This window comes from Labeo rohita, chromosome 4 (genome assembly GCF_022985175.1).
Source record: "Labeo rohita strain BAU-BD-2019 chromosome 4, IGBB_LRoh.1.0, whole genome shotgun sequence".
NCBI lineage: Eukaryota > Metazoa > Chordata > Actinopteri > Cypriniformes > Cyprinidae > Labeo > Labeo rohita.
Genome location: NC_066872.1, coordinates 15,897,782 through 15,925,035, shown reverse-complemented (window position 1 = coordinate 15,925,035; position 27,254 = coordinate 15,897,782). Strand labels below are relative to the sequence as shown.

The 27,254-nt window shown below is 40.7% G+C and overlaps 1 protein-coding gene across 4 annotated transcripts; it reads right to left on the bottom strand.

Annotated features, from left to right (window-relative positions):
* Positions 1 to 1,243: 1,243 nt before the first annotated feature.
* On the bottom strand, positions 1,244 to 23,307 carry LOC127164623 (NACHT, LRR and PYD domains-containing protein 12). Of its 4 annotated transcripts, none has more exons than XM_051108649.1 (10): positions 23,243 to 23,307; positions 18,359 to 18,636; positions 18,179 to 18,271; positions 15,893 to 17,663; positions 15,540 to 15,713; positions 14,288 to 14,461; positions 14,008 to 14,181; positions 10,269 to 10,442; positions 7,753 to 7,799; positions 1,244 to 2,009 (listed from the first exon to the last, which is right to left on the bottom strand). In XM_051108649.1, the coding sequence occupies exons 2-10, from the start codon at positions 18,621 to 18,623 to the stop codon at positions 1,483 to 1,485; spliced, it is 3,399 nt and encodes a 1,132-aa protein (XP_050964606.1). In that variant the 5' UTR covers positions 18,624 to 18,636; positions 23,243 to 23,307; the 3' UTR covers positions 1,244 to 1,482. The 4 variants fall into 4 exon arrangements, with proteins under 4 accessions (XP_050964606.1, XP_050964604.1, XP_050964607.1 ...); XM_051108647.1 differs by lacking the exon at positions 1,244 to 2,009 and adding an exon at positions 3,560 to 4,706; XM_051108650.1 differs by lacking the exon at positions 1,244 to 2,009 and adding an exon at positions 3,560 to 4,706 and having other exon boundaries at positions 18,179 to 18,241.
* Between the last annotated feature and the right edge of the window lie 3,947 nt (positions 23,308 to 27,254).

Below are 27,254 nucleotides of genomic sequence, written 5' to 3'. Positions count from 1 at the left end.
TCACATCCCTCTTGTTTACTTTAAACCGGAAGACGCTCCCACTTTTGATGCAAGGTCTCATGGGGCGTTGGAAACTTGTGGATATAGTAAAAAAAAAATCCTGAAATATAATACAGAACAACTGCTAAACAAACCAATATACAGTGTAAATAATAACCTTTTAGAAACGATTAAGTGAACAAATAGTAAGGGCATATTAGCCATTATTTACAATTTATTAAACAATTTATTAAGCCTAGCATCCTTAGCTCCCATCATGCACTGCATGAATCTTTGTCTTCTGTAGATCAGGCTTAGTAATGCAAAATATTACTGACACAACACACTATAATAAGTGATTAGACTAAAACTAGGTGGAATAACATTTAGTACAGCAGGATGGAAAAAAAATGCCAAGTTGATCCAGCAATAAAACAAATATTTAATGTTTGTAGTGAGTAGTGCCTATCAACTAGATAATCTGCAGGCCTTTCACACTAATGTCAATAGGCACTCTTCCATTCAAAATAAATCAGTACAGAACCATGTGCTGCTGAAAGAAATCAACTCATAAATAAACTACCCAATTAAGGACACATTGTGTGCCTTGGTTTTTGGGCATTGATGACCGTGTCTCTGCTTCAAAATGCTGCATGGTTGGGCTACAGAATTTCAGAATATCCTATCTAAAGGCAAACCTGATGCTCTTTTCAGAGCCCATTTGAGAACTGCTTAGATAACACCTCAGTTCCTTTTTCCTGCTTAGGAGCTTGCAGCTGACTACATTAGGACTGAAGGAACACTGACTTATCAAAATCTTGATGGAACTTTTACGAATCTGTCCATTAAAATGATGTAAAATGGGAAAGTCAAATGCAACCACTGGTATTTACATAAAATATATATTAGGTAATCCCTAAACACTATAGATTTACATAATCGAATGAGATTCATCAAGTCTTACCTATAGTTGACTGATAGTCGAAACGTGTGTGCGCGTTTATTTTATTTTACACACTGCACACAGAAACAACACATGAACACAATGCCACAACACACAATAAACACTCTTTTTTTCCATGTTAAATGAGACTTTTTGTCCTAACCAGCTGCAAAGGCGACACACAATGTTTCTATTTTAGAAATGGTTTCTATTTCTGCAACGTCGCTGCTGACTAAAGCGGTTTTTTTTTTTTGACAATTATACACATATATACTTGGCTTTCACGGTTACTGAATTGAAAAACAAAAAACAAAAAAAAAAAAACAAAAAAAAAAAAACGCTAAACTCTTACACAACAAACCATTTCATCATAAAAGGGTCCTTCGGGCTAATATGGTCATATATATTCACTCACAGCAGTTCAGATGCAGTATTGATGTCATGAAGAGAAAAGAAGAGACTTAATATTGGTAGTACTTACCATTACAAAAAGCATAACGGCTAACTTGGATCATGTGAGGCAACTAAACTAATCTAAGCCTAAAACTAAGATAATTTCTTTAAAATCTGTTCTGTATATACAGTTTCACTGATCCATAAACCCTAAACCCAGGATAGAGGTGCTGAGTGAATGTGGTCTGGACTGTGTGGATGAGGCTCATTGTGTCAGAGACGCTGTAGAAGGACAGAGTTCCTGCACTGTGATCTACATACACTCCTATTCTACTGCTGACGGACTTCACAGGGAGATTAGTCTGCATGTTATTGTGCCAAAATGTGCATCTGGAAGGAAAGCAGGACAAACTCCAGGACTCATCTTTACCTCCAAACCAACACTGATTACCCCATCCCTTCCTGCTGATGCTCTTATATGACACTGATATACACACACGTCCACTCCACTCAATCTCCCAGTAACAGCGTCCACACACACTCTCTTTACACAGCACCTGCTCCCAATAATCAAATCTCTCTGGATGATCAGGATATGACTGATACTCTTCGACACATTTTGCCTCTCTGTTCTCCTCAGACAGAATGAGACGCTTGTTTGCTGTGTTTGGATCCAGTGTGAGAAAACAGGCATCTGGACACAAGAGGACAGACATTTAAAACAACAACAACCACTAAAGCATGTGTGTGTGTACATGTTTAACCAAATGTCTGCAAAAAGGTAGTAAATTACATTGTGACATTGTGGGGCCATTTTGGTGAGCCCCACAAGGAAATCAGCTTATAAATCATACTAAATTATGGTTTTGTTGTAAAAAAGCTGAAAGTTTTCTGTTTTTTGTTATTATTATTTTTTTTTATTAAACTTGCTTAAAGGAAATAACTGTCACGGGCAAAAGGAGGTCTGGGTCCAAATGCAGGGAAGGGATTTTAATTAAACAAAACACAAATGAACATAAACCAAAGGCCAACACGGCACAACACAACTGGAATCTAAGATCAAAAAATAAACAGAACAGAAACACACTCGAAGACAATGCAGCCAGAATGAGTAGTGGGAAATGAGAGTTCTTATAGACCAGGTAATTGTGAACAGGTGAGAGCTTAGATGAGTGCTAATGACAAGACAGGTGTACAATCAGGGAAGTGCAGTGCAGGGAAACCAGCGACCTCAGGTGGCTGAGGGAAGCCCCACAGCCCAGATCATGACAGTACCCCCTCTCAAGGGAACGGCTTCCAGACGTTCCCAAAAAAAAAAAGTCTGGAGGGAGGAGGAACGGTGGAAGGTGCATCAGGGGGAGGGATGGCGGGCCAGGCCCGTGCAGCGGAGGAACGTCAGTGGACACTGCCGCCAGGGGAACGTGAGCTGGCCTCGCCACCAGTGGAACGTCCGCGGTCACCGTCGCGTCAGGAACAGAGAGCGCGGTCACCGCCGCTTCCAGAACAACAAGCGCGGTCACCGCCGCGTCCGGAACAGAGATAGTGGTCACCGCCGCGTCCGGAACGGGGATAGCGGTCACCGCCGCGTCCGGAACGGGGATAGCGGTCACCGCCGCGTCCGGAACGGGGATAGCGGTCACCGCCGCGTCCGGAACAGAGAGAGGGGGTCACCGCCGCGTCCGGAACAGAGAGGGCGGTCGCCGCCGCGTCCGGACAGGAGATAGCGGTCGCCGCCGCGTCAGGAACAGAGAGCGCGGTCACCGCCGCTTCCAGAACAACAAGCGCGGTCACCGGCGCGTCCGGACAGGGAGATAGCGGTCGCCGCCGCGTCAGGAACAGAGATAGCGGTCGCCGCCGCGTCCGGACAGGAGATAGCGGTCGCCGCCGCGTCAGGAACAGAGAGAGCGGTCGCCGCCGCGTCAGGAACGGAGAGAGCGGTCGCCGCCGCATCAGGAACAGAGAGAGCGGTCACCGCCGCGTCCGGAACGGGGATAGCGGTCACCGCCGCGTCCGGAACGGGGATAGCGGTCACCGCCGCGTCCGGAACGGGATAGCGGTCACCGCCGCGTCCGGAACGGGGATAGCGGTCACTGCCGCGTCAGGAACAGAGAGAGGGGTCACCGCCGCGTCCGGACAGGAGATAGCGGTCGCCGCCGCGTCAGGAACAGAGAGCGCGGTCACCGCCGCTTCCAGAACAACAAGCGCGGTCACCGGCGCCATTAAAATGATGTAAAATGGGAAAGTCAAATGCAACCACTGGTATTTACATAAAATATATATTAGGTAATCCCTAAACACTATAGATTTACATAATCGAATGAGATTCATCAAGTCTTACCTATAGTTGACTGATAGTCGAAACGTGTGTGCGCGTTTATTTTATTTTACACACTGCACACAGAAACAACACATGAACACAATGCCACAACACACAATAAACACTCTTTTTTTCCATGTTAAATGAGACTTTTTGTCCTAACCAGCTGCAAAGGCGACACACAATGTTTCTATTTTAGAAATGGTTTCTATTTCTGCAACGTCGCTGCTGACTAAAAGGTTTTTTTTTTTTTTTTTTGTTTACACATATATACTTGGCTTTCACGGTTACTGAATTGAAAAACAAACAAACAAAAAAAAAAAAACGCTAAACTCTTACACAACAAACCATTTCATCATAAAAGGGTCCTTCGGGCTAATATGGTCATATATATTCACTCACAGCAGTTCAGATGCAGTATTGATGTCATGAAGAGAAAAGAAGAGACTTAATATTGGTAGTACTTACCATTACAAAAAGCATAACGGCTAACTTGGATCATGTGAGGCAACTAAACTAATCTAAGCCTAAAACTAAGATAATTTCTTTAAAATCTGTTCTGTATATACAGTTTCACTGATCCATAAACCCTAAACCCAGGATAGAGGTGCTGAGTGAATGTGGTCTGGACTGTGTGGATGAGGCTCATTGTGTCAGAGACGCTGTAGAAGGACAGAGTTCCTGCACTGTGATCTACATACACTCCTATTCTACTGCTGACGGACTTCACAGGGAGATTAGTCTGCATGTTATTGTGCCAAAATGTGCATCTGGAAGGAAAGCAGGACAAACTCCAGGACTCATCTTTACCTCCAAACCAACACTGATTACCCCATCCCTTCCTGCTGATGCTCTTATATGACACTGATATACACACACGTCCACTCCACTCAATCTCCCAGTAACAGCGTCCACACACACTCTCTTTACACAGCACCTGCTCCCAATAATCAAATCTCTCTGGATGATCAGGATATGACTGATACTCTTCGACACATTTTGCCTCTCTGTTCTCCTCAGACAGAATGAGACGCTTGTTTGCTGTGTTTGGATCCAGTGTGAGAAAACAGGCATCTGGACACAAGAGGACAGACATTTAAAACAACAACAACCACTAAAGCATGTGTGTGTGTACATGTTTAACCAAATGTCTGCAAAAAGGTAGTAAATTACATTGTGACATTGTGGGGCCATTTTGGTGAGCCCCACAAGGAAATCAGCTTATAAATCATACTAAATTATGGTTTTGTTGTAAAAAAGCTGAAAGTTTTCTGTTTTTTGTTATTATTATTTTTTTTTATTAAACTTGCTTAAAGGAAATAACTGTCACGGGCAAAAGGAGGTCTGGGTCCAAATGCAGGGAAGGGATTTTAATTAAACAAAACACAAATGAACATAAACCAAAGGCCAACACGGCACAACACAACTGGAATCTAAGATCAAAAAATAAACAGAACAGAAACACACTCGAAGACAATGCAGCCAGAATGAGTAGTGGGAAATGAGAGTTCTTATAGACCAGGTAATTGTGAACAGGTGAGAGCTTAGATGAGTGCTAATGACAAGACAGGTGTACAATCAGGGAAGTGCAGTGCAGGGAAACCAGCGACCTCAGGTGGCTGAGGGAAGCCCCACAGCCCAGATCATGACAGTACCCCCTCTCAAGGGAACGGCTTCCAGACGTTCCCAAAAAAAAAAAGTCTGGAGGGAGGAGGAACGGTGGAAGGTGCATCAGGGGGAGGGATGGCGGGCCAGGCCCGTGCAGCGGAGGAACGTCAGTGGACACTGCCGCCAGGGGAACGTGAGCTGGCCTCGCCACCAGTGGAACGTCCGCGGTCACCGTCGCGTCAGGAACAGAGAGCGCGGTCACCGCCGCTTCCAGAACAACAAGCGCGGTCACCGCCGCGTCAACAGAGATAGCGGTCACCGCCGCGTCCGGAACGGGATAGCGGTCACCGCCGCGTCCGGAACGGGGATAGCGGTCACCGCCGCGTCCGGAACGGGGATAGCGGTGACCGCCGCGTCCGGAACGGGGATAGCGGTCACCGCCGCGTCCGGAACAGAGAGAGGGGTCACCGCCGCGTCCGGAACAGAGAGGGCGGTCGCCGCCGCGTCCGGACAGGAGATAGCGGTCGCCGCCGCGTCAGGAACAGAGAGCGGTCACCGCCGCTTCCAGAACAACAAGCGCGGTCACCGGCGCGTCCGGACAGGAGATAGCGGTCGCCGCCGCGTCAGGAACAGAGAGAGCGGTCGCCGCCGCGTCCGGACAGGAGATAGCGGTCGCCGCCGCGTCAGGAACAGAGAGAGCGGTCGCCGCCGCGTCAGGAACGGAGAGAGCGGTCGCCGCCGCATCAGGAACAGAGAGAGCGGTCACCGCCGCGTCCGGAACGGGATAGCGGTCACCGCCGCGTCCGGAACGGGATAGCGGTCACCGCCGCGTCCGGAACGGGGATAGCGGTCACCGCCGCGTCCGGAACGGGGATAGCGGTCACCGCCGCGTCCGGAACGGGGATAGCGGTCACTGCCGCGTCAGGAACAGAGAGAGGGGTCACCGCCGCGTCCGGACAGGAGATAGCGGTCGCCGCCGCGTCAGGAACAGAGAGCGCGGTCACCGCCGCTTCCAGAACAACAAGCGCGGTCACCGGCGCGTCCGGACAGGAGATAGCGGTCGCCGCCGCGTCAGGAACAGAGAGAGCGGTTGCCGCCGCGTCCGGACAGGAGATAGCGGTCGCCGCCGCGTCAGGAACAGAGAGAGCGGTCACCGCCGCGTCAGGAACAGAGAGAGCGGTCGCCGCCGCGTCAGGAACAGAGAGAACGGTCGCCGCCGCGTCAGGAACAGAGAGCGCGGTCACCGCCGCGTCCGGACAGGAGATAGCGGTCGCCGCCGCGTCAGGAACAGAGAGAGCGGTCGCCGCCGCGTCCGGACAGGAGATAGCGGTCGCCGCCGCGTCAGGAACAGAGAGAGCGGTCGCCGCCGCGTCAGGAACAGAGAGAGCGGTCGCCGCCGCGTCCGGACAGGAGAGATAGCGGTCGCCGCCGCGTCAGGAACAGAGAGAGCGGTCACCGCCGCGTCAGGAACAGAGAGAGCGGTCGCCGCCGCGTCAGGAACAGAGAGAGCGGTCGCCGCCGCGTCAGGAACAGAGAGCGCGGTCACCGCCGCTTCCAGAACAACAAGCGCGGTCACCGGCGCGTCCGGACAGGAGATAGCGGTCGCCGCCGCGTCAGGAACAGAGAGAGCGGTCGCCGCCGCGTCCGGACAGGAGATAGCGGTCGCCGCCGCGTCAGGAACAGAGAGCGGTCGGTCGCCGCCACATCAGGAACAGAGAGAGCGGTCGCCGCCGCGTCAGGAACGGAGATAGCGGTCGCCGCCGCCTGCCCGCGGAAGAGCGTCTCCGCCCCGCCAGAAAGCAGGGCCGCATCTGCGCAGCCTCTGCCCTACAGGTGTCCATCCCCGCCAGACAGGCATAGATGAACTCGAAACGAGCGGCCGACGCCGCCTCGAAGGACATCCCCGCCGTTTCGGGAACAGAGCGGGTGGTCGCCGCCTCCCTAAAAAAAAAAAACTAAATTCCTCCCCGCTGGGCCCATCGGTGCTGGCTGCATTCTGTCACGGGCAAAAGGAGGTCTGGGTCCAAATGCAGGGAAGGGATTTTAATTAAACAAAACACAAATGAACATAAACCAAAGGCCAACACGGCACAACACAACTGGAATCTAAGATCAAAAAATAAACAGAACAGAAACACACTCGAAGACAATGCAGCCAGAATGAGTAGTGGGAAATGAGAGTTCTTATAGACCAGGTAATTGTGAACAGGTGAGAGCTTAGATGAGTGCTAATGACAAGACAGGTGTACAATCAGGGAAGTGCAGTGCAGGGAAACCAGCGACCTCAGGTGGCTGAGGGAAGCCCCACAGCCCAGATCATGACAATAACTGGACTTTGGAATGTTTTTTGAGTTCAATACACGCTCACACAAGTAAGAAGCAACAGAGATAAGAAATTGAACGGATTGCTATCACATTTTCTGTGACGGTTAATGGATTATGGGTTGTGTTAGGGTTAAGAGATAAAAAATATGATAAAAAAGTTTAACTGTGTGTGAGTGTGTACACGTACATTTCTGTAGTCCTGTTGTAATCCTGGACTCTCCTCGATGACCCACACTATGAAACACAGAGTCACATTCAGTCAGTAAACACACACATACATCAGTGCTTTAAAGGGGTCATAATATGAGAAATCAAATTTGCCTTGATCTTTTAGCATTTTAGAGGTCTTTTTTTACCATTAAAGCATCCTGCAAGTTTAATAGCTTAAAATGTTAACCAAAGTTACAATGAGGAATGACAAATAAATAGAGTGAAGAACATTCGCTTTGACACATTTTGTTTAAACAGCTTGTTCGTGGCTTTATACAGATGTTGTACAGAAGGATCTCAGCATAAAGAATAAGTGGACAGTTTATTTTTAATGGCACCCCGCATCATGTCAGAGGATTGATCGGAGCATTTTGTTTTGTAAATGAGGCACAATGTTATGGAGAGCTCACAAAAAACCTAAGTGACCGTTGATCAACTTTCTGTGTGCATGCTTTGGATGTGTTTGCTCAGAAAACCATATATCAAAAATGTAAACTACATGCCCTCAAATGCATGATTGTTTTTTTAGCAGAGATATAAGCTGTAATGGCTGGTTCTGGAATAGGTGGGGTGGAGCAGAAGCTCATTTGTATTTAAGGAGACATGCACAAAAACAGCATGTTTCTGCTACCACACAGTATAAGCATTTTCGAAATGATATAATAAATGATCTGTGGGGTATTTCGAACTTCACAGACACATTCTGGGAACACCTGAGACATATATTACATCTTGTAAAAAGTTTAAAAGACCCGTCCATTAAAAACCCATTTTAGATAGGTTCAGAATGAGGGTTGAAAATACAGTATCTATAGAAAATCATTATACCCTGTGAAAACCTTAATCTTTTATCATATAACACCCAGGAAAATAAAATAAATTAAGTCTAACTTTTTTGAGCTGCATGTACAAATTATAACCCTCATCATTAAAGTAAAATTATCATTTAAAAAATTTCTGGAGGATTATTAAAAAAATTAATTAGTGAAATGTCTGGTTTGGTAAAGTGATCAGCCCCCTAGAGTATACCATTATAAACTTCCTCAGGTGCAAGCAATCAACTTCCGGATTCAACAGCAGGCTAATTGCCCCACCTGGCATCAATAGTAGTGGCTTTGATTACTTTAGAATAAAACAAGCTGTCTTGACCACTGATTCCTAATTGCGTCCACTTTCAAAAAGCCCAATAAAGTGATTTTTCTTTTGCATAGAAACAGACTGCTTCTTCTCCACATGGTGGCAACAAAACTACTGCGATATCCAAAACCACATCTTTTTTCTTTGCCATATACATTTGGGCAGCATCATGCAAATATTTCTGCATAGTGACATATTTGTGAAAGACTTTGATCTTTGTAACTTTGCAGATCTTATGCATGGACAAACAGTTACATCACATGGAAATGCATCATATGACCCCTTTAACACAGAGACTGAACTGGTCTAAAGTACAGGGATTCTACACCAATATTTTCTTCCTCACAAACTCACAAGAGCTTGAAGAAACACCAGCAGTGAGATGCGAAATGAACACCTGCTTCAAAGTGTCAAATGCATCTTTTTCTTCATGAAAAAATGTTTGTCTCTGTGTGTGTGTGTGTGTGTGTGTGTTTTGGTTTATATAACCTGGTGGGGACTTAAACCTGAATACACACAGACTCATGGGGACTTGTGTCATGGTGAGGTCCATCGGTACAAAAGCTTATAAATCATAAAGAATGAGTAAAATGCAGAAAATTTCCTGTGACGAGTGGGAAGAGAGAAAGAATAAAACCCGGTAGATCGGCTCTAGAGGGAGCTGACTGCCCTTGTTGTTAGCGATTCACTTTGAGGTTGCTCTGTTTACACCTGTCTCTCTTTTCCCACAATATGAGACTATATATAAGAGCTATACATAGGCTATATAGAGAGCATACTACTATTACTTCATTACCAGTAATTTAATTCATTATTTTGTTTTCAAATGTAAATGTCAATGTCCCAATTCCAGCCTTACAAAGCAATGGTGCCAATCATCCCTTTGTGCCACCTGGTAGGGATTTTACAGACGAGTTTTATGTGACTGGGTACACATGGTGGTAATAGGCATTTTGGTTGACTACCTACTGTGCACACACACACACACACACACACATGTTGGGTTTACATGTTTTATGGGGACATTCCATAGACGTAATGGTTTTTATACTGTACAAACCGTATTTTCTGTCACCCTACACCTACCCTACACCTAAACCTAGCCCTCACAGGAGACTGTTTACACTTTTACTTTCTCAAAAAAAAAATCATTGTGCATGATTTATAAGCCTGTTTTTTATCATGGGGACCTCACAAATGTCCCCACAAGGTCAAAATTTACTGGTATTACTATCCTTGTGGGGACATTTGGTCCCCATAACGTGATGAATACCAGGTGCACACACACACACACACACACACTCACTCTGAGAAGTTCAAACAATAAAATTTAACAACTCTTCCAGCTCAACATACTTGAGTTTGTCTACTGAGCAGTTTGGATCCTCCAGTTTTTCAGAGAGTAGTTTGACTCCTGAATCTTCTGGGTGATTGTAGCTCAGATCCAGCTCTCTCAGGTGTGAGGGGTTTAAACTCAGAGCTAAAGAGAGATAACAACAGCCTTCTTCTGTCACCATACAGCCAGACAACCTACAAAAACAGCAACAGTCCACATGACATTAGTATTTTTTATTTATTCATTTATTAATTATTTTGCCGTTTGAGTAAAAAAATAACAAAAGTGAAGTCAATAAGAACATTTATACTCATTTTATGCTATTTATACTCCTTTAGAACAGGAACAAAATTACTTATTCAAACTGTAACTGTATTATGCCTCCTATTTTACACATTTCTTTGCATTTGTACCTCATAATGCCATTTGCACTGTACATGATACATATATCTATATCATGCATATGCATATCATATATACATATTCAGTGTTTTTATATTTTGTATAATGCATCTGTTGAGCTTATATCTCCTCTTTTGCACCTTGTATTTACAACTTCTCACACTGACCTGATCTCTGCTTCTGTACTTTTGCTGTTCATAAAAATATTATTGTATATACATATATTTCTACAGTATATTATAATTTATTTTATAAACATATTGCTATTTGCACTTCTGGTTAGGTGCTAACTGCATTTCACTGGCTCTATACTTGTACTCTAAACAATGACAATAAAGTCAAATCTAGTCTTATTTGTAGGTTGTCACTAGACACCAGTGATTGAAACCTTAATCCTAATCCTTTCCTTGGGTCATTTTGACCTGAAATTGATTTGATTATTTTTTAAAAATCAGGCATTACACCTCAATGAAATCAATAGCACTCATTATGTCTATTATTATAGGAAAAAAAAAAAAAATTTGGAGCGATTTTGTTCTTCCGGTTCAAAGACCAACTTTTCTCAATATTATTGAACTCTTATGATTCACTCACTGCACTGTATTATAAATGAGGTTGTATTACAGCAAAGAATCTCATGAAAGAGCATCTGTGCTGTCAATTCACCTCTGTAAACAAGACTGTAACAATATTTACAGTGCATGAGAGCAGTTTCTGCAAAGAATGTCATGAGTTTAACTGCACTCACTGTGCCAATCATAGTTCATATCCAGAGCCGAGCAAGTGTGTTTAAAATTTTTGAACATATTTCTTATTTTCTCATGCTCCGAACATGAACCACACATATCATGTCTCTTTCAAATGAAATAAGCACAAATTTTAGGGCGCTGATACAGTGGTAAATCTGATCATTAATGCAATAACACGAGATTATTGTGATGCACAGCAAACAATGATATAAACCAAAAACTCAAATAAGAGTAAACAATAAATAACAAGTTTAATATTCATTTGTCTGTATAATTAGTGTTTTGTAGGTCTGTGTTTTATTGGTTGTTTTCTCCCCTCTTCCCACCTTCTACACTCCCACTTTTACCATTGATTTACATGCCCATTTCTGGAGTCATTTTCAGATCTAAGTTGTGAAAGACCAGTGCTGAAACAAGGGTTCTCATGACACTTCAAGTGCCATTTTTAATCTCTCTCACTGTGTTATTTTCCTTCTAGGTCATTGTATAGAAACCTCAATTTTTCCAGCCTCCAGTGTTTACATAAAGCATATTTTTTATTTTGATAGTCCACTTTACACATTCTACTAACTATAAGCAACTTTGCAAGTAAATGTCAACTAATTCTCATTAATATGCAACTACATGTCTACTAACTGTCAGAGCAGACCGTTAGGTTAGGTTTAGGTTTAGTAGAATAAGTTGACATATACTTGCAAAGTTTAGAAGATATTAAGCAGATAGTCTACTAATACTCTAATGACTAGTTGACATGCAGTTGCAAAGTTACTTACTGTTAGTAGAATGTCTAAAGTGGACTATCAAAATGAAGTGTTACCAGCGTGTATACTTAAAATAGACAGTATTACATGTAACATTATTTGAGCATTTATACCCACATTTTTTTCAAGTATCATAAAACTGCTTGTCATGTCTGCAGACCTAAGGGTCTATTCTGAATGTAAAAAAAATATTTTATATCTTATGTTAAAAGTATGTGACATCACAATTATGCTGTAAACATTAAAAACAAACTAAAATGCCACTAAAACATTATCTTTATTATATGATAGAAATGGCTTTTTACTGGAGTTATTGTCACTGGTATTATGGCTTAACAAACAACTCTATATTTGTGTAAAAAAAAAACAAAAAAAAAACAGACTTTTAATTTCCTACCTGACTTCCTGTAGATCCATCAAGAAAGTTACAGTTGCTGTATCCCAATTCTTCTCCTTATACTACACTTTAAAACAGTGGTTTTAAAACATGTCCTAAAACTCTCCCGGCACCGCACATTTTGTATTTCTCCCTTATCTAACACACCAACTTTAGGATAATGAGCTGTTGAGTTTAATCAGGTGTGATAGATAAGGGAGATATACAAATTTACCTAAAATTGTTCTCTTTTTGTGAAGAAAAACTAGAAACATTTGAGTGTGTAGCAAAAGAGGGTACACATTTTGGGACAAACTATTGTACAGTGTCTTAAAATTGTGATCTGTTGCATGTCTATGTGTCACTGTAAACCAGACTGTCAATCATCCTGTCTTAATCAACATCCTTTTATACACATTCCACAATTTATTTAATTACAGTTTTTCCTCAATCAATTAGACACATTTTTTTCCAAACTCAGGTTACTGTTCTCAAAACTGTTTAAAAGTGATCTGTAGCCTGTAGCACAAAGCCGCTTTCAGTTTTTACCCAGGCAAATTTGCATTTAGATTGAGCAAACTTACTTGAGTTTTCAGGATCTAAAAGAGGGGTTGGCTTTGAGCGGGTTTTGTCACCATGGTAACTTAAAAGGTGTGGTGAAGCTGACGCAGAACAGCATACACAGTTTGCATCCAGCAAATATTCTCCAAAATGGTGCTACAGTGACGCAGATGAGACGAATTGTTGAATAAAGTCATTATTTTTATTTTCTTTGCGTATAAAAAGTATTCTCGTCGCTTCATAAATTACAGATTGAACCACTGATGGCAGATGGTATTTACTTGTCAGTCAATGGGACAGTGACAAGTCTTCCAGTTTTCATTCAAAATATCTTAAATTGTGTTCTGAAGATGAACAAAGCTTTTATGAGTTTGGAATGACATGTCACACAACATTTTTATTTTGGGGTGTAACCCTTTAAGCCAAACTGCTCTGGAGCAGGTTTTATGCTGGATTAGAGATCGCAAACCCAAACTGTACCAATCAGCTGTGAGCAAAGTGACATATATCTGATGCAATGAAGCCACTCCCCTGAATGCAAATGAAGGTAACCTCCATAGACTTTGAGTGGGTCATGTCCCCCACAATAATCAGATAAGGACAGATTGTGTCCCCAGTATTTAATGTTTTTCTTGCTGCTCTGCTGCACTCCATTATGCTTAAAAAATCTAAGCTTTACTAGTCAAATAAATAGCAAAAACTGAATGTTAAGAGTAAAGAAATAACAGTTTCAGGCCATTTTACCATAATAATACAATCCACTTACAACCCTCCCACTTACACTTACAAACAAAAAAATCACATCCCTGCAATGTTGTTTTTGTCATCTGTTCTGGCATTCCATTTAGAACAGATGCTACATATTTATTGTAATAGCATTTTGTTAATTGTTTTAAAGAAAACCATTTACCTCAGTATCTCCAGCTGACAGTTTGGGCTCTTTAGTCCATCAGAAAGCAGCTTCACTCCTAAATCCTGCAGGTCATTGTTAGTCAGGTCCAGCTCTCTCAGAACAGAGTTTGAAGATTGTAAAACTGATGACAAACTCTCACAAGAATGAGCAGTGAGATTACATAAGGCCAGTCTGAATAGGATGCAAATGGATACAAATTAAATCTTAGTATGCTTTTTAGTAATTAACTTGATGCAAAACAAACAAACAAAAAACAGTGAAGTATTTTAACTCAAACCTCAGTATCTTCAGCTGACAGTTTGGACTCTTCAGTACATCAGAAAGCAGCTGCACTCCAGAATCTTTTAAGTCATTGTTACTCAGGTCCAGCTCTCTCAGGACAGATTTTGATGATTGTAGAGCTGAAGACAAACTCTCACAAGCTTGAGCAGTGACATTACACCCACATAGCCTGTGTAGAGAACAAAATAAACAGCAAAATTAATGTGTTTATCAGGTTTATTCTTCAGTGCATCACAGCAAAATTGTTAGTCTTTAATACTGTGCTCATGTGTCCACGCTACAGAGTAACAGTAACACTCCAGCAGTGTTGCAGTTAATGAAATTCTGTCTTGACAACTCTCGTAGTGTTTAGTATGCTAATATACATGACAATGTTAATGTGTTTAAATCTGTTAGATAGATTGGCAGAGTGTTATTAAACCAGCCAGGAAGCTTGAATAGTGAACACATAGTAATGGTTTATTATTTATTTCTCATTATATAATTGTATTTCAAATGGTGATATTTAATAATGACTAGACATTTTGTATGTATTAACAGTATTATTTTTCTATTTATCGTAATTTTTGTAAGTCAGAGATTTACAGTAAGAAGGGGCAAATCCATACACAGCTTTGTAGGTTAAAATAAGAGTTTTAAAATCAATATGCGACTGAACAGGAAGCCAATGCAGACTATAGAAGATGCCTGTAATGTGCTGATGTGATGGAGTATAGGTGAGAAGACGTGCTGCTGAATTTTGTATATACTGTAGCTTTTTGATGTTGATGATGTCACTGCTCCTCTCCTAGACTTTGCTGACAAGGAATTCTATAAAGTGAACTACCATCCTGGACTCTCAACCAGGGAGATATCTACCGGGGTGGCATGGGGTGATAATTATCACAGAATAAAATATAAATGTAAGCAGTGTTTCATGTGCTACTTTTCACCCATGTAAGTAACATTTAAATGTAAATTAAGTAACATGCTACAAATCTTCTTTCCCATCTAATGCTGTTGTGATGTATCTTGATCAATACCACACCATGTTTGTTCTGTTAGGCCAAAGGAGAACTGGTTCCTCAAATGATTCAAATTTCTCCTCAGCTGAATAATGACATTATAGCTTATATAACACTAGAAAACATCACTGATACATTCATACTACAATATAGACAGGGGGAAAAATCTGTCAGATGTAGTTATAAAACACCTATTCATGCACATATCTGAACACAGAGAATGAGTGAATGTGAAAGCCAAACCTCAGTATGTTCAGTTGACATTTTGGACTCTTCATTCCAGCACAGAGCAGCGTCACTCCTGAATCTTGCAGGTGATTATTACTCAGGTTCAGCTCTCTCAGATGAGAGTTTGATGTTAGGAGAGCTGAAGATACAGTTTCACAGCATGTTTCATTAAGACCACAGCTGTCAAATCTGCCAAACCACAATGGACTCACATTACTCAGGTTACTCAGATTATTTTCTGACGTTCAGTGTTTCTGCAATAATACACTGTACCCTCTAATCAAGTCAGCACAATATGTCAGACAGTATTTCAATTGGTGATGTAGAATAAAATATTTGATAAAACAGTGATCAGTGAAATGACTCACATGGCTTTTCTGCAGCATCTCACAGCTGGAACAAGTCTCTTGTAGTCTGAAGATGATGATGTAAACCTCTTTGGGTTGAACTCTTCCAGAACCTTCTCTGATATCAGTAATACATAGGTCAGCACTGTGCACATTGAAGATGAAAGTCCTGGATGTCCTGGATCTGTACTGAGATGTCTCTGTATTTGTTCATATAATGAATGATCCTTGAGCTCAAGTAAGCAGTAAAACAGGTTGACTAAAGCTTCATCTGAGATATTCTTGTCTTGTACTTGTTTAATGTATATGGTTGTTTGTCTGATGCTCTCTGTGGTGTCTTCAGTGTGTGAGAGTAGGCCTTGGAGCAAGGTTTGACTAGATTCCAGTGAGATGCCCATTAGAAACCGCAGAAACAGGTCCAGATGTCCTCTCTGACTCTCCGTGGCTTTATTAACAGCCTTCTGCAGTAACTTTTGCAATGTGATATTTTCTTCTGACTCATCAAAGAAAAAACAAAGCTCCTCTATTTTCTTCTTCAGGTAGCAGAGGAACACATGCACAGCAGCAAGAAACTCTTGAATACTTAAATGCACAAAGCAGAAAACTTTTGCTTCATGAAGTCCGTGTTCCCTCTTAAAGATCTCAGCAATCATTCCTGTGAACTCAGTACCTTCACTCACATCAATACCACATGCTTTCAGATCTTTTTCATAAAACACAATGTTTTCCTGTTTCAGCTGTTCAAATGCTAGCTTGGCCAAATTCAAAATCATTTCTCTATTGGAATCTAAGAGCTTTGTATATTCTCTTTCTTCTTGTTCATCATACTTCTGGTTCTTAATGTTAATCTGTATCAGCAGAAAGTGGATGTACATTTCAGTGAGTGTTGTGCTGATGTTCTCTTCACTGTTCTGGATGAGAATATTCTGAAGAACTGTGGCTGTGATCCAGCAGAACACAGGAATGTGGCACATGATGTAGAGACTACGAGACGTCTTAATGTGCGAGATGATTCTGGAGGCCATAGTCTCATCTTTGATTGTCTTTCTGAAGTACTCCTCCTTTTGTTGTTCAGTGAATCCTCGCACTTCTGTGAACAAACCCACATACCGACGAGGAATCTGATTTGCTGCAGCTGGTCGTGAGGTCACCCAGACCAGAGCTTTTTGAAGCAAATTCCCTTTGACCAGATTTGTAAACAGCACATCTACAGATGATCTTTTTTCAGCAACATTTATTGATCTACTTTTAAAATTCAAATACAGGTGACTCTCATCAAGTCCATCAAAAATAAATGCTAGAATACATTCTGTATATAATTTTGATTTCTCCAGGTCCTTCAGTTCAGGATAAAATTCCAGCAGAAGCTCATGGAGACTGAAATCTTCATTTTTCATGAAGTTAATCTCTCGGAATGGAAGCAGGAACACACAGTCTATATCCTGATTGGCTTTTCCATCTGCCCAGTCCAAGATGAACTTGTGCACAGCAACAGTTTTTCCAATGCCAGCGATGCCCTTAGTCAAAACAGTCTTTTTAAAATGTTTTTTCCTCAGTTCAGTAAAAATATCATTGCATTTGATTTGTATGTACTGTGTTTTTTTGCTCTTAAAGGCATCATTAATTTTCAGAATCTCATGTTCCTGATTGACGTCTTTCATATCTCCCTCTGTGATGAACAGTTCTGTGTAAACATCCTTGAGATGTGCTTCATTTTCTTTGTTACCCTCAAAAATATGTTCTGATTTCTTCTTCATGTTGGTTTTGTGCATTTCCAAGAAGTTTCGAAGCTCTGTAATAATAATAATAACTTAAATGAGATTAGGAGAAAAATGTATTACATATCAGAATGATAATCATTATTAACTGGTGCAGACAGATTAAATCCATACTGCTGAAAACAGCACTATTCATTTGCAACAACTTGTTTTCAGTATGTATGTATGTATGTATGCATGCATGTATGTTTTCATTCATTCATTTATCCATTTTTTTCCAGGTGCATTGAATTGTTAACATTTTATTCACATTTTTAGGCCAAAGTAGACCAAAGCTAAACAATGCTTTGATTTATCAATCCATTGACATGTAGCACACTTAACAGAATGCAAGGCTGTATTTACAGTATGTTTTGACCTGCTTAAATGAGCCTTTGTATGTGTGAATGTAATCATGCCTTGACAATACCAAATAAATCTGGAGACAACGCCACCCATTGGTCAACATTAGCAAGCAACTGAATCATAATATAAACATTTTTAATTAAGAAGACCAATGTCACATGGGACTACAGTGAATATTATTTACCCCAGCTCTGTTTTAAATCAGCTCCAACAGAGGCAGATGTCTTCATACTGCCCTCAGCCTGGGCTGTGAGAGTGAGAGAAAGAGGATCACTCTCTGGGAAGCATAAGGGTAAAGTTTATGTCTAAACATCACACTCGTAAATAGTCAGTTACATTACAATCACAGGGAATTAAATGTTACCTGGCTTGTGTTTGTTCTCCATCTGCTCAGCCAGATCATTCTGCTTCATCTTCCTCAGGATGTCCACCATGATCTTCACAGCCTCTTCTGATCCAAAACATGCCACCATCATATCCACTGTTTTTAACCTATCTGCATTCTCCATTTCAGAATTTGATATGCAGTTATGATCATTCTTCAAGCGCCACTGAAACTCCTTCAGATCAGCTTCTACCAGTTCCCTTAGAGAGTCCACAAGCAGCTCTTTAACAGACAACATTGTCATTCACCATTCACAGCTGCTGGATAAAAAGAAAAAAATCTGACTAAGGCTCTGTGATAAATTTTATTTTCAATTTCAATTTTGTCTTTCAATGATTATGAAAACGTGACAATCGAAACAAAACAATTAGAGTCCTGCATTCCTTTCCTTTAAAGCAGAGATATGTCTTAAATACAAGAGCTTCACCTTATGCAATTATCAAGTGAAAAACACGGATGGTTGCCAGTGGCTATGAGATTTAGTTAGTGATGTCTTCTGCATTTAAAAATAAGCAGATTGTGTCTTAAGCATTTTCTGCTCGATTTCACAGGAGGAAAACATCAGAGACAGGAATTCGGGAGTAACACTGGAGATACGACAGGAGCAAGAATCATGATTGTAACTGTAGTGCAGATGTAACAGACCAGAGATTGTGAAAGTACTCCCCCCTCCTGGAAGGCGTATCCTTGCATCAAAAAGAGTACTACTGGGGAGGGAGGGTGAGCTCCCTGGATACATGGCTGGCACTGAAAAGGTAAGCAAGGCAGTGTCGGCAGACTAGTGTGTCTTTAGGGCAGCACCCTTAACTCTACCTCAGGGGTACAGAGTGGTGGCATGGCCACTGAGTAAATAGCACAGGATATCATGGCAGCTGTGCAGATGGAACCTGGACCACAGGAGGCCGCATCAAAGGAACTTGGAACACAGGAGATACATTCTGCCTCCTCGGCTGAGATGTAGAAGTCAGGAGGACAGGGATTTAGGATGGCCTTTTTGGACACGCCAAGTTTAAAGCTACACATAACACACTATTACATTTCTATAATTCAAATCCATTAAAGGATTGTTAGGCTGCATTAATTAGTCCAACCGTAACTGGGAACACTTCCTATAACACCAAATGTACTTGCTATATTGTAAGAAGAATAGCATCTACGCTAATATTAGTCTGTTTCGTTCGTATTCCGAGGTCACTGTTGCCACCAGATCCAGTCTGTATCCAGTCCAAATGGTGAATCAGCACCAAGAGACGAACTCAACAGCCCTGAATGTCAGTGGAGACCACGTCAACTAGATAAGCCCCAGAGACAGATCCCCTGCGAAGGCCTTGTAACCTAGATGGCCATCAGCTCAAGACCACAGGAAATAGACAAATCTTGTGCACAAGCTAATATGTGTTGCAGGCTGAAATTAAAACATCCCATGCTGGTTTCGTCTGGCCAGATGAATACTGGCCCCCGACTGAGCCTGGTTTCTCCCATGGTTTTTCTTCTCCATTTCTGTCCCCAATGGAGTTTTGGTTCTTTGCCACTGTTGCGTTTGGCTTCCCTTACCAAAAAGAAGTATACTTCAAGTTTATTTTATTAAGTATACTTAAGTAAAGTTCAAGTATATTTTTAAGGATACTTTATGTAGTAAGTATACAAATATCAGTACTACTTTTCAGTTTACTACTTTTATACTCCTTGGGACTAAATTGGCCCACTTTCTAGTATATAAAAGTATACTTTTAAGTATACTTTAAGTATAACAGTAGTAAACTTTGAGTACACAACTAGTTTACATCTATGTTTTCAGTTTGTACTGCAAGTATACTAAAAGTGAACTAATAGGTATACTCATAGTTTACTATTTAAATACTTTTTTATGCATTTTTAGTACACTCTGAAGTAAAGTCTCAGTAAACTACAAGATTAGTAGTTTTATACTTTAAGTATACTCGTAAGTGAACTTTATATCATACTTTAAGTATACTACTATGTCCCTATTTAGGTATTAATTTGTATATATTTTGTTATATGAATATCTGAACATAATAAACATTATGAATAACTTAGTCTAATATGTAGACAACGTTGTCTTTGTTTGTAAAGCATTTTACAAGATTAAGATATCCAGGGAATTAACATAATTGGTTGAAAGTATCTAGGCCTCAAAACTAGATACACAAACCTTAAGAACAGTGGCAGTCAGCCAAATATTAAAAAGATTAGATCTGTACGTCACAGTACAACAAATAACTAACAATAATGACAAAACAACAACAAAAAAAGTTTAAATGAAGTCAGCAAACAGCAAAACAATAATCCTATAACAGTAACTGGATAATTTATTCATGCTGCAATGCATGCTGGGAACTTACAAAGCCTTAAAATTTCAACAATATGAAATTCTTTGCTCTGACAACTGTATTTGACTATTTGGGACAACATTAGTGTAATTTTTTGGTCTGACAAGTGTTTTTAGTTTTAAAAAAATAGCATTTTTTAGTATTCGTGTTACGGATCTGGTCGGTGAGCTGCGGACCGCTCACCACCAGATGTCGCTCTCACCTCGCACCTCACTGACCGTTATACCACACCCCGGACTACATTCCCCATCAGCCACTGCTCCTATCACCTGCACCCAATCAGAGACAGTATTTAAACCCCGGTCTTCCTGTCAGTCACTGCCGAGTATTGAATTGTGTCTAGCATTCATACAAAGCGTTCTCTGTGTTATCCTGTGTCTAGTTTTCACGTTTTGTCTGTCTCGCCGCCTGCCTATTGTAACTCTCGCCTGTCTGACCATTCTCCTGCCTCGCCCATCGGATTACGTTTGCCGTGGATTGACCCTCGCCCGAGTTAGGGATTCCTCTTCGTCTTGCTGTCTAAACACCTGTTTGCCATTGTTCTGACCCTGCCTGCTTTGACCATGTCTTTGTCTCGTCCCTCGAATAAAAGTTTGCATTTGGATCCGCATGCTTCACGCGTCATCTCTGCGCGCTCTGTAACAATTTGAGACAAAATGTTTCGTAAAATGGAAAATATGTATTTGCATTTTTTATTTCTGATCTGGCTAATTGTGCAAGTTTTGTAAATTTTGCCAAAACGTAATCGCCAGAGGCAAGCCTCCGTTTCATCTTCTCAACATCCATTTTTGCATCTTTCTCGCGCTAATCAAACCATGACCGCTCATTTACCGCGCAAGCTGGAGCGCAAGCCCGTGCCCGGCCTGAGCCCGTGTAAAATGATATTAATTAAGCCCGAACCCAACCAAACCCGTCGGGTCCTGTTGGGTTCAGCTCTAGTGAGTACCAAAACATTTGCAACTGCAGCTATTTTCTTTGAGAAGGGTTGCTTTTTTCATACAGTGAAGGACTATGCAGTCCTATTTTACATTTAATTACTCGGGTTCTGTACCTGACACCTACAAACCTGAAAAAACATGAACATTGTGTAAATAGCACAAATAAATAAATAGAACAAACATACATATCAAATTTCAAAAGGGCCATTGGGTACAGCCTGCGCCGAGGCCCCACAAACCCCAGTAACAGCCCTGTTTAGGATAATTCCAACAGCACATGAAGGCAGCATTAATCCCATGGTTCTGCATCAAAATTGTCAGGTATGAAGCTGTGGAGTAATAGTTTCAGCCTCAAAGTGTCACAATACTTATGCTTGAGAATAATAATGAGCATGAGCACGTATGAGTCCTCTATCCTCACTGCTTTCTACAGATTTGTCATTGAGAGTATACTAACCAGCTGTTTCATTATCTGCTATGGAAACTGCTTAGCATCTGACATCAGGAATGTATTTTTCCATTCTTTACAAAACTAGTTCAAGTCCCTCCCATCTGGGAAGAGGGTGAGAAGCCTTTAGACCAGAACATCCAGACTCAAAAACAGCTTCTTATAAGCATATTATAAGAAGAGTACAACTTACTGAAATGTCTCACGTAATCGCTCATTGAATGTTTCAAACTGGAGAAAATGCGTAAAACTTGTAAACAATGCCATGTAACAATACATTTCAAATTTGGTGTGCATTAGCTATAAAGAAGAGCATTTTGCTAAATACAGTACATGTGCTATATTGCTTATTCATATTTTTACTTAACCTGTTGTCTACATTGTAAAGAATGCAAGGAGCTAAAGATAATATTTAGCACCTCCTATTAAAATGGCATGCTACTACTGATGAAAAACAGACTGTATGTGTAAAGACACATGACAACATTTATAGGATGCATTGAGGAGCAGCCAAAACTACACTCCATGGTCAGGTGATGCTGACATAGTTATGGTCCATGATATTGGCACAGATTCTGTGGAATAAACAGATTTTTTGTAATTGTATATAGTTCTCAAGTTGGAAACAATGTTTAGTTCCCACTTTAAGTGAACCATAGTTCCCAGAAATTATAATGATAATAAACAAAAGGATGTAGAATATGGATATGCAAAATGTGTGCTATATATATATACTAAAAAACAGCAAATGATAATATATGTTGATAATAGGCATACTAATAATCAACTAGTTAATAGTGAGAATTGGTCCCTATACAAAAGTGTAAACAATAGAGCACTACATAACCTAAGACTGACCTACCAACCAAAGACATAAAAATAATGTTATTCCACCTCATTCAAATACATATTTATATATTTAAAAATCTGATAAATTTACAGTAAAACTTGACTTTGACATTAAAGCACAGTAAATGAGATTAACAATACCTAAATGTGCAGCTTTCCATGATTGACTTAAAAAGAAACTTTATCACGTTAAAAAAAAATATTAGAAGAAACAAAGTGACCAATGACACATTATAAAATGACAATGAAAAACACTAAAGAAGAATTGAACACTCACTGCAAATTATATTTGTAGATCCATTTCTCCCACAGAACTGTTGTGATGAACTCCTCTGACTTGCGTAAAGGAAGTGAAACTGCTTTTCAGGAAGTTACATTATAGAATAAATGTCAACACATGCACTCACTCTTCCTGTTATAATAGTCATTTGTACTATTTGATGCTCACAATCACCAAGGTGATTTTAAACCACAACGGGCATTTTCTAACCAATTTACTGTAATCCACTGAAGGTTTAGGGGTGGGATCAGAATGCAAAGTTAGCAAAGTCACTTAGCAGATTCCTATGAAGTGCAACTGACATGCATGCACTGCAAAAAAAAAAAAAAAAAAAAAAAAACATTTCTAGTATAAATATCTAAAAAGTTTTGAATCAATCAAGTCAAGTCACCTTTATTTATATACCGCCTTTAACAATACAGAATTGTGACAAAGTGACTGTACAGTATTAAATAGGAAATAGTGCATCAATAATGCAAAAGGGCAACAGTAAACACTCAATTTTCAGGTAAAGACAGTTCATCAGTGGATTCAATGATGCCATCATATAGCTCAATTCAGTTCAAATAGTATACAATATCGTGTGAGGAAAAATTGTCCCCAACTAAGCAAGCCAGAGGCGACAGCGGCAATTAACCAAAACTCCATCGGTGACAAATGGAGAAAAAAACCTTGGGAGAAACCAGGCTCAGTCAGGAGGCCAGTTCTCCTCTGGCCAGACGCAGAGGACTCATCTGGTTCCTGTGGTCTTGTGTTGATGGCCGTCTAGGTGACAAGGTCTTCACTGGGGATCCGTCTCTGGGGCTCATCTAGTCGATGTGGTCTCCGCTGACATTCAGGGCTGTAGAGGTCGTCTCTAGGTGCTGATTTACTGTCTGAGCTGGGTACGGACTGGATCCAGGGGACTGCAGTGACCATCTGATCAGGATACGGACTGGATCTGGTGGTTAATGTGACCTCGGAATAAGAAAGAAACTAATATTAGCGTATGTGATAAGAGCTTGCTCAGGTACTGAGGAGCTAAACCATTTAGGGCTTTATAAGTAATTAGCAAGATTTTAAAATCTATACGATGTTTAATAGGGACCCAGTGCAGTGTTGACAGAACCAGGCTAATATGTGACCCTGGACCACAAAACCAGTCATAAGTGTCAATTTTTCGAAATTGAGCTTTATACATCATCTGAAAGCTGAATAAATAAGCTTTCCATCGATTTATGGTTTGTTATGATAGGACAATATTTGGCCGAGATACAGCTATTTCAGTATATGGAATCTGATGGTCCAAAAAAATCAAAATATTGGGAAAATCACCTTTAAAGTTTTCCAAATTAAGTTCTTTGCAATGCATATTACTAATCAAAAATTAAGTTTTGATATATTTACAGTGGGAAATTTACAAAATATCTTCATGGAACATGATCTTTACTTACTATCCTAATGATTTTTGGCATAAAAGAAAAATCTATAATTTTGACCCATACAATGTATTTTTGGCTATTGCTACAAATATACCCCAGCGACTTAAGACTGGTTTTGTGGTCCAGGGTCACATATGGTCATACTTTCTAGTATTGATGAATTGATGACGGTCAGATAAGTACGTTTTAAACCATGCCAATGCACTACCACTAATGCCAACATAATTTTCAAGTCTGTTCAAAAGAATGTTGTGGTCAACAGTGTCGAACGCAGCACTAAGATCCAGTAGCACTAACAGAGAGATACAACCACGGTCGGATGATAAGAGCAGATAATTTGTAACTCTAATAAGAGCAGTCTCAGTACTATGGTACTGTCTAAAACCTGACTGGAAATCCTCACAGATATAATTTTTTTGTGAGGATACTACCTTTTCTAATATCTTTGAAAGAAAAGGGAGATTGGAGATTGGTCTGTAATTAATTAATTTGTTGGGGTCAAGTTGTGTTTTTTTAATGAGAGGATTAGCAGACATGAGGCGGCTAGCAGACAGTCAGTTTAGCCATTCTGTCTGCTTCCTGACCTGGGCCCCAGTTAGTCAAGTGCAAACTCTAAGACTATATGCCATATTACTAGAGAGAAGTGCGGCACAGCCTTTGAGGGATGAAGACCATCTCTTTTCAACAGGTCAGGTCTGCCCCAAAAACTTGTCCAATTGTCTATGAAACCTATGTTATTCTGCGGGCACCACTTAGACATCCAGCCGTTTAGTGACGACAGTCTGCTATGTATCTCATCACCACGATACGCAGGGAGGGGACCAGAGCAAATTACAGTGTCTGACATTGTACTTGCAAGTTCACACACCTCTTTAACATCATTCTTAGTGATCTCCGACTGGTGAAGTCGAACATCATTTGTGCCGACGTGAATAACGATCTTACTAAATTTACGTTTAGCATTAGCCAGCACTTTTAAATTTGCCAAGATTTCAGGCACTCCCGGTAGGCATTGGACTATGGTGGCTGGTGTCTCTATTTTCATGTTCCGTACAATAGAATCGCCAATAATTAGAGCACTTTCATCAGGTTTCTCAGTGGATGCGTCACTGAGTGGGGAGAATCTGTGTGATGTTCTGATCGGAATGAAGAGATTCGAGATTAGATTCGAGATCAGATCTTGCAGTTTTTAATGCTTTTCTATACGATAGGGTACATTCACACCAAGCAGTACGAAAAAACTCTCTTTAGGGCACGAAGCACAAAAGTCAGATCCAAGTCAAGTCAAGACAAGTCACCTTTAACAATACAGAATTGTGACAAGGCGGCTGTACAGTATTAAATAGGAAACAGTACATCAACAGTGCCAAAGGCAACAGTAAACACTCACATTTTCAGTAAAGGTAGTTAATCAAAAATAATAAAATAAGATCCAGAGCAACCTATGTGAAAATTAAGGAGATCAAGAGAAAATCCAGACTCAGGACTGGCATACTGAAAAATGGCAAGCTTACAGAGCTGGAAGAAATCAAAAACCAATGGAAAGAATATACTGAAAAAAAAACTACCAGAATAACTCAGGTGTACAAGTCTCTGACCAAGAACCCAACATTCTCAAGGATAAGGTCACTGCTGCTATCAAGTTTTTTCAACAACAAAGCTCCTGGAAGATATAACATACCCATAAAGCTAATCAGGCCCTCAGACGCTGTTGTAGAAGCTATCACAAAGCTTTGCCAACAAATATGGAGAACTGGAAAGTGACTGAAGGATTGGTCAAGATGAGTCTTTGTCCCATTTCTTAAGAAAGGTGATGTTACCAACTGTGGCAACTACCATACTATTGCACTTATATCTCATGCCAGCAAAATCTTTTTAAAGATCATGCAGGGATGTTTATTGCCATATATAGAAAGAGAACTACCTGAAGACCAAGCCAGCTTCAGGAAAGGAGTTCAGTTGGATTATAGAAAAAGCCAAGGAGTACCAGAAAGGCCTTAACCTATGCTTTATTGACTACAGTAAAGCTTTTGATTTCATTGATCATCGAAACCTTTGGAAGACGCTAAGAACATGGGTGTGCCAATATATCTGATCAACCACATAAAAAGTCTCTCTATGAAGACCAAGAGGCCACAGTCAAAACTGAGTATGGAGATACCCAGTGTTTTAGAGTGGAACACGGAGTTAGAAAAGAATGCATTCTATCACCATTCTTGTTCAACTCATTTTCAGGTCCATATATATTTGGACACTGACACAAGTTTTATTATTTTAGCTGTTGACCAAAACATATTCAAGTAACAGTTATATAATCTCTGTGATCTCTGATCTTTAATTTAAGGGTATCCTCATCAAAACAAGAGGAAAGGTTAAGGAATTACATCTCTTTAATATGTACCTCCCCCTTTTTCAAAGGATCATAAGTAATTGGACAGTTGACTCAAAAGCTGTTTCATGAACAGTTGTGGGCTATTCCTTCATTTTTTTCTACATTGATTAAGCAGGTAAAAGGTCTGAAGTTGATTCTAAGTGTGCCATTTGTATTTGGAAGCTGTTGCTCTGAACCCACATCATGCAGTCAAAGG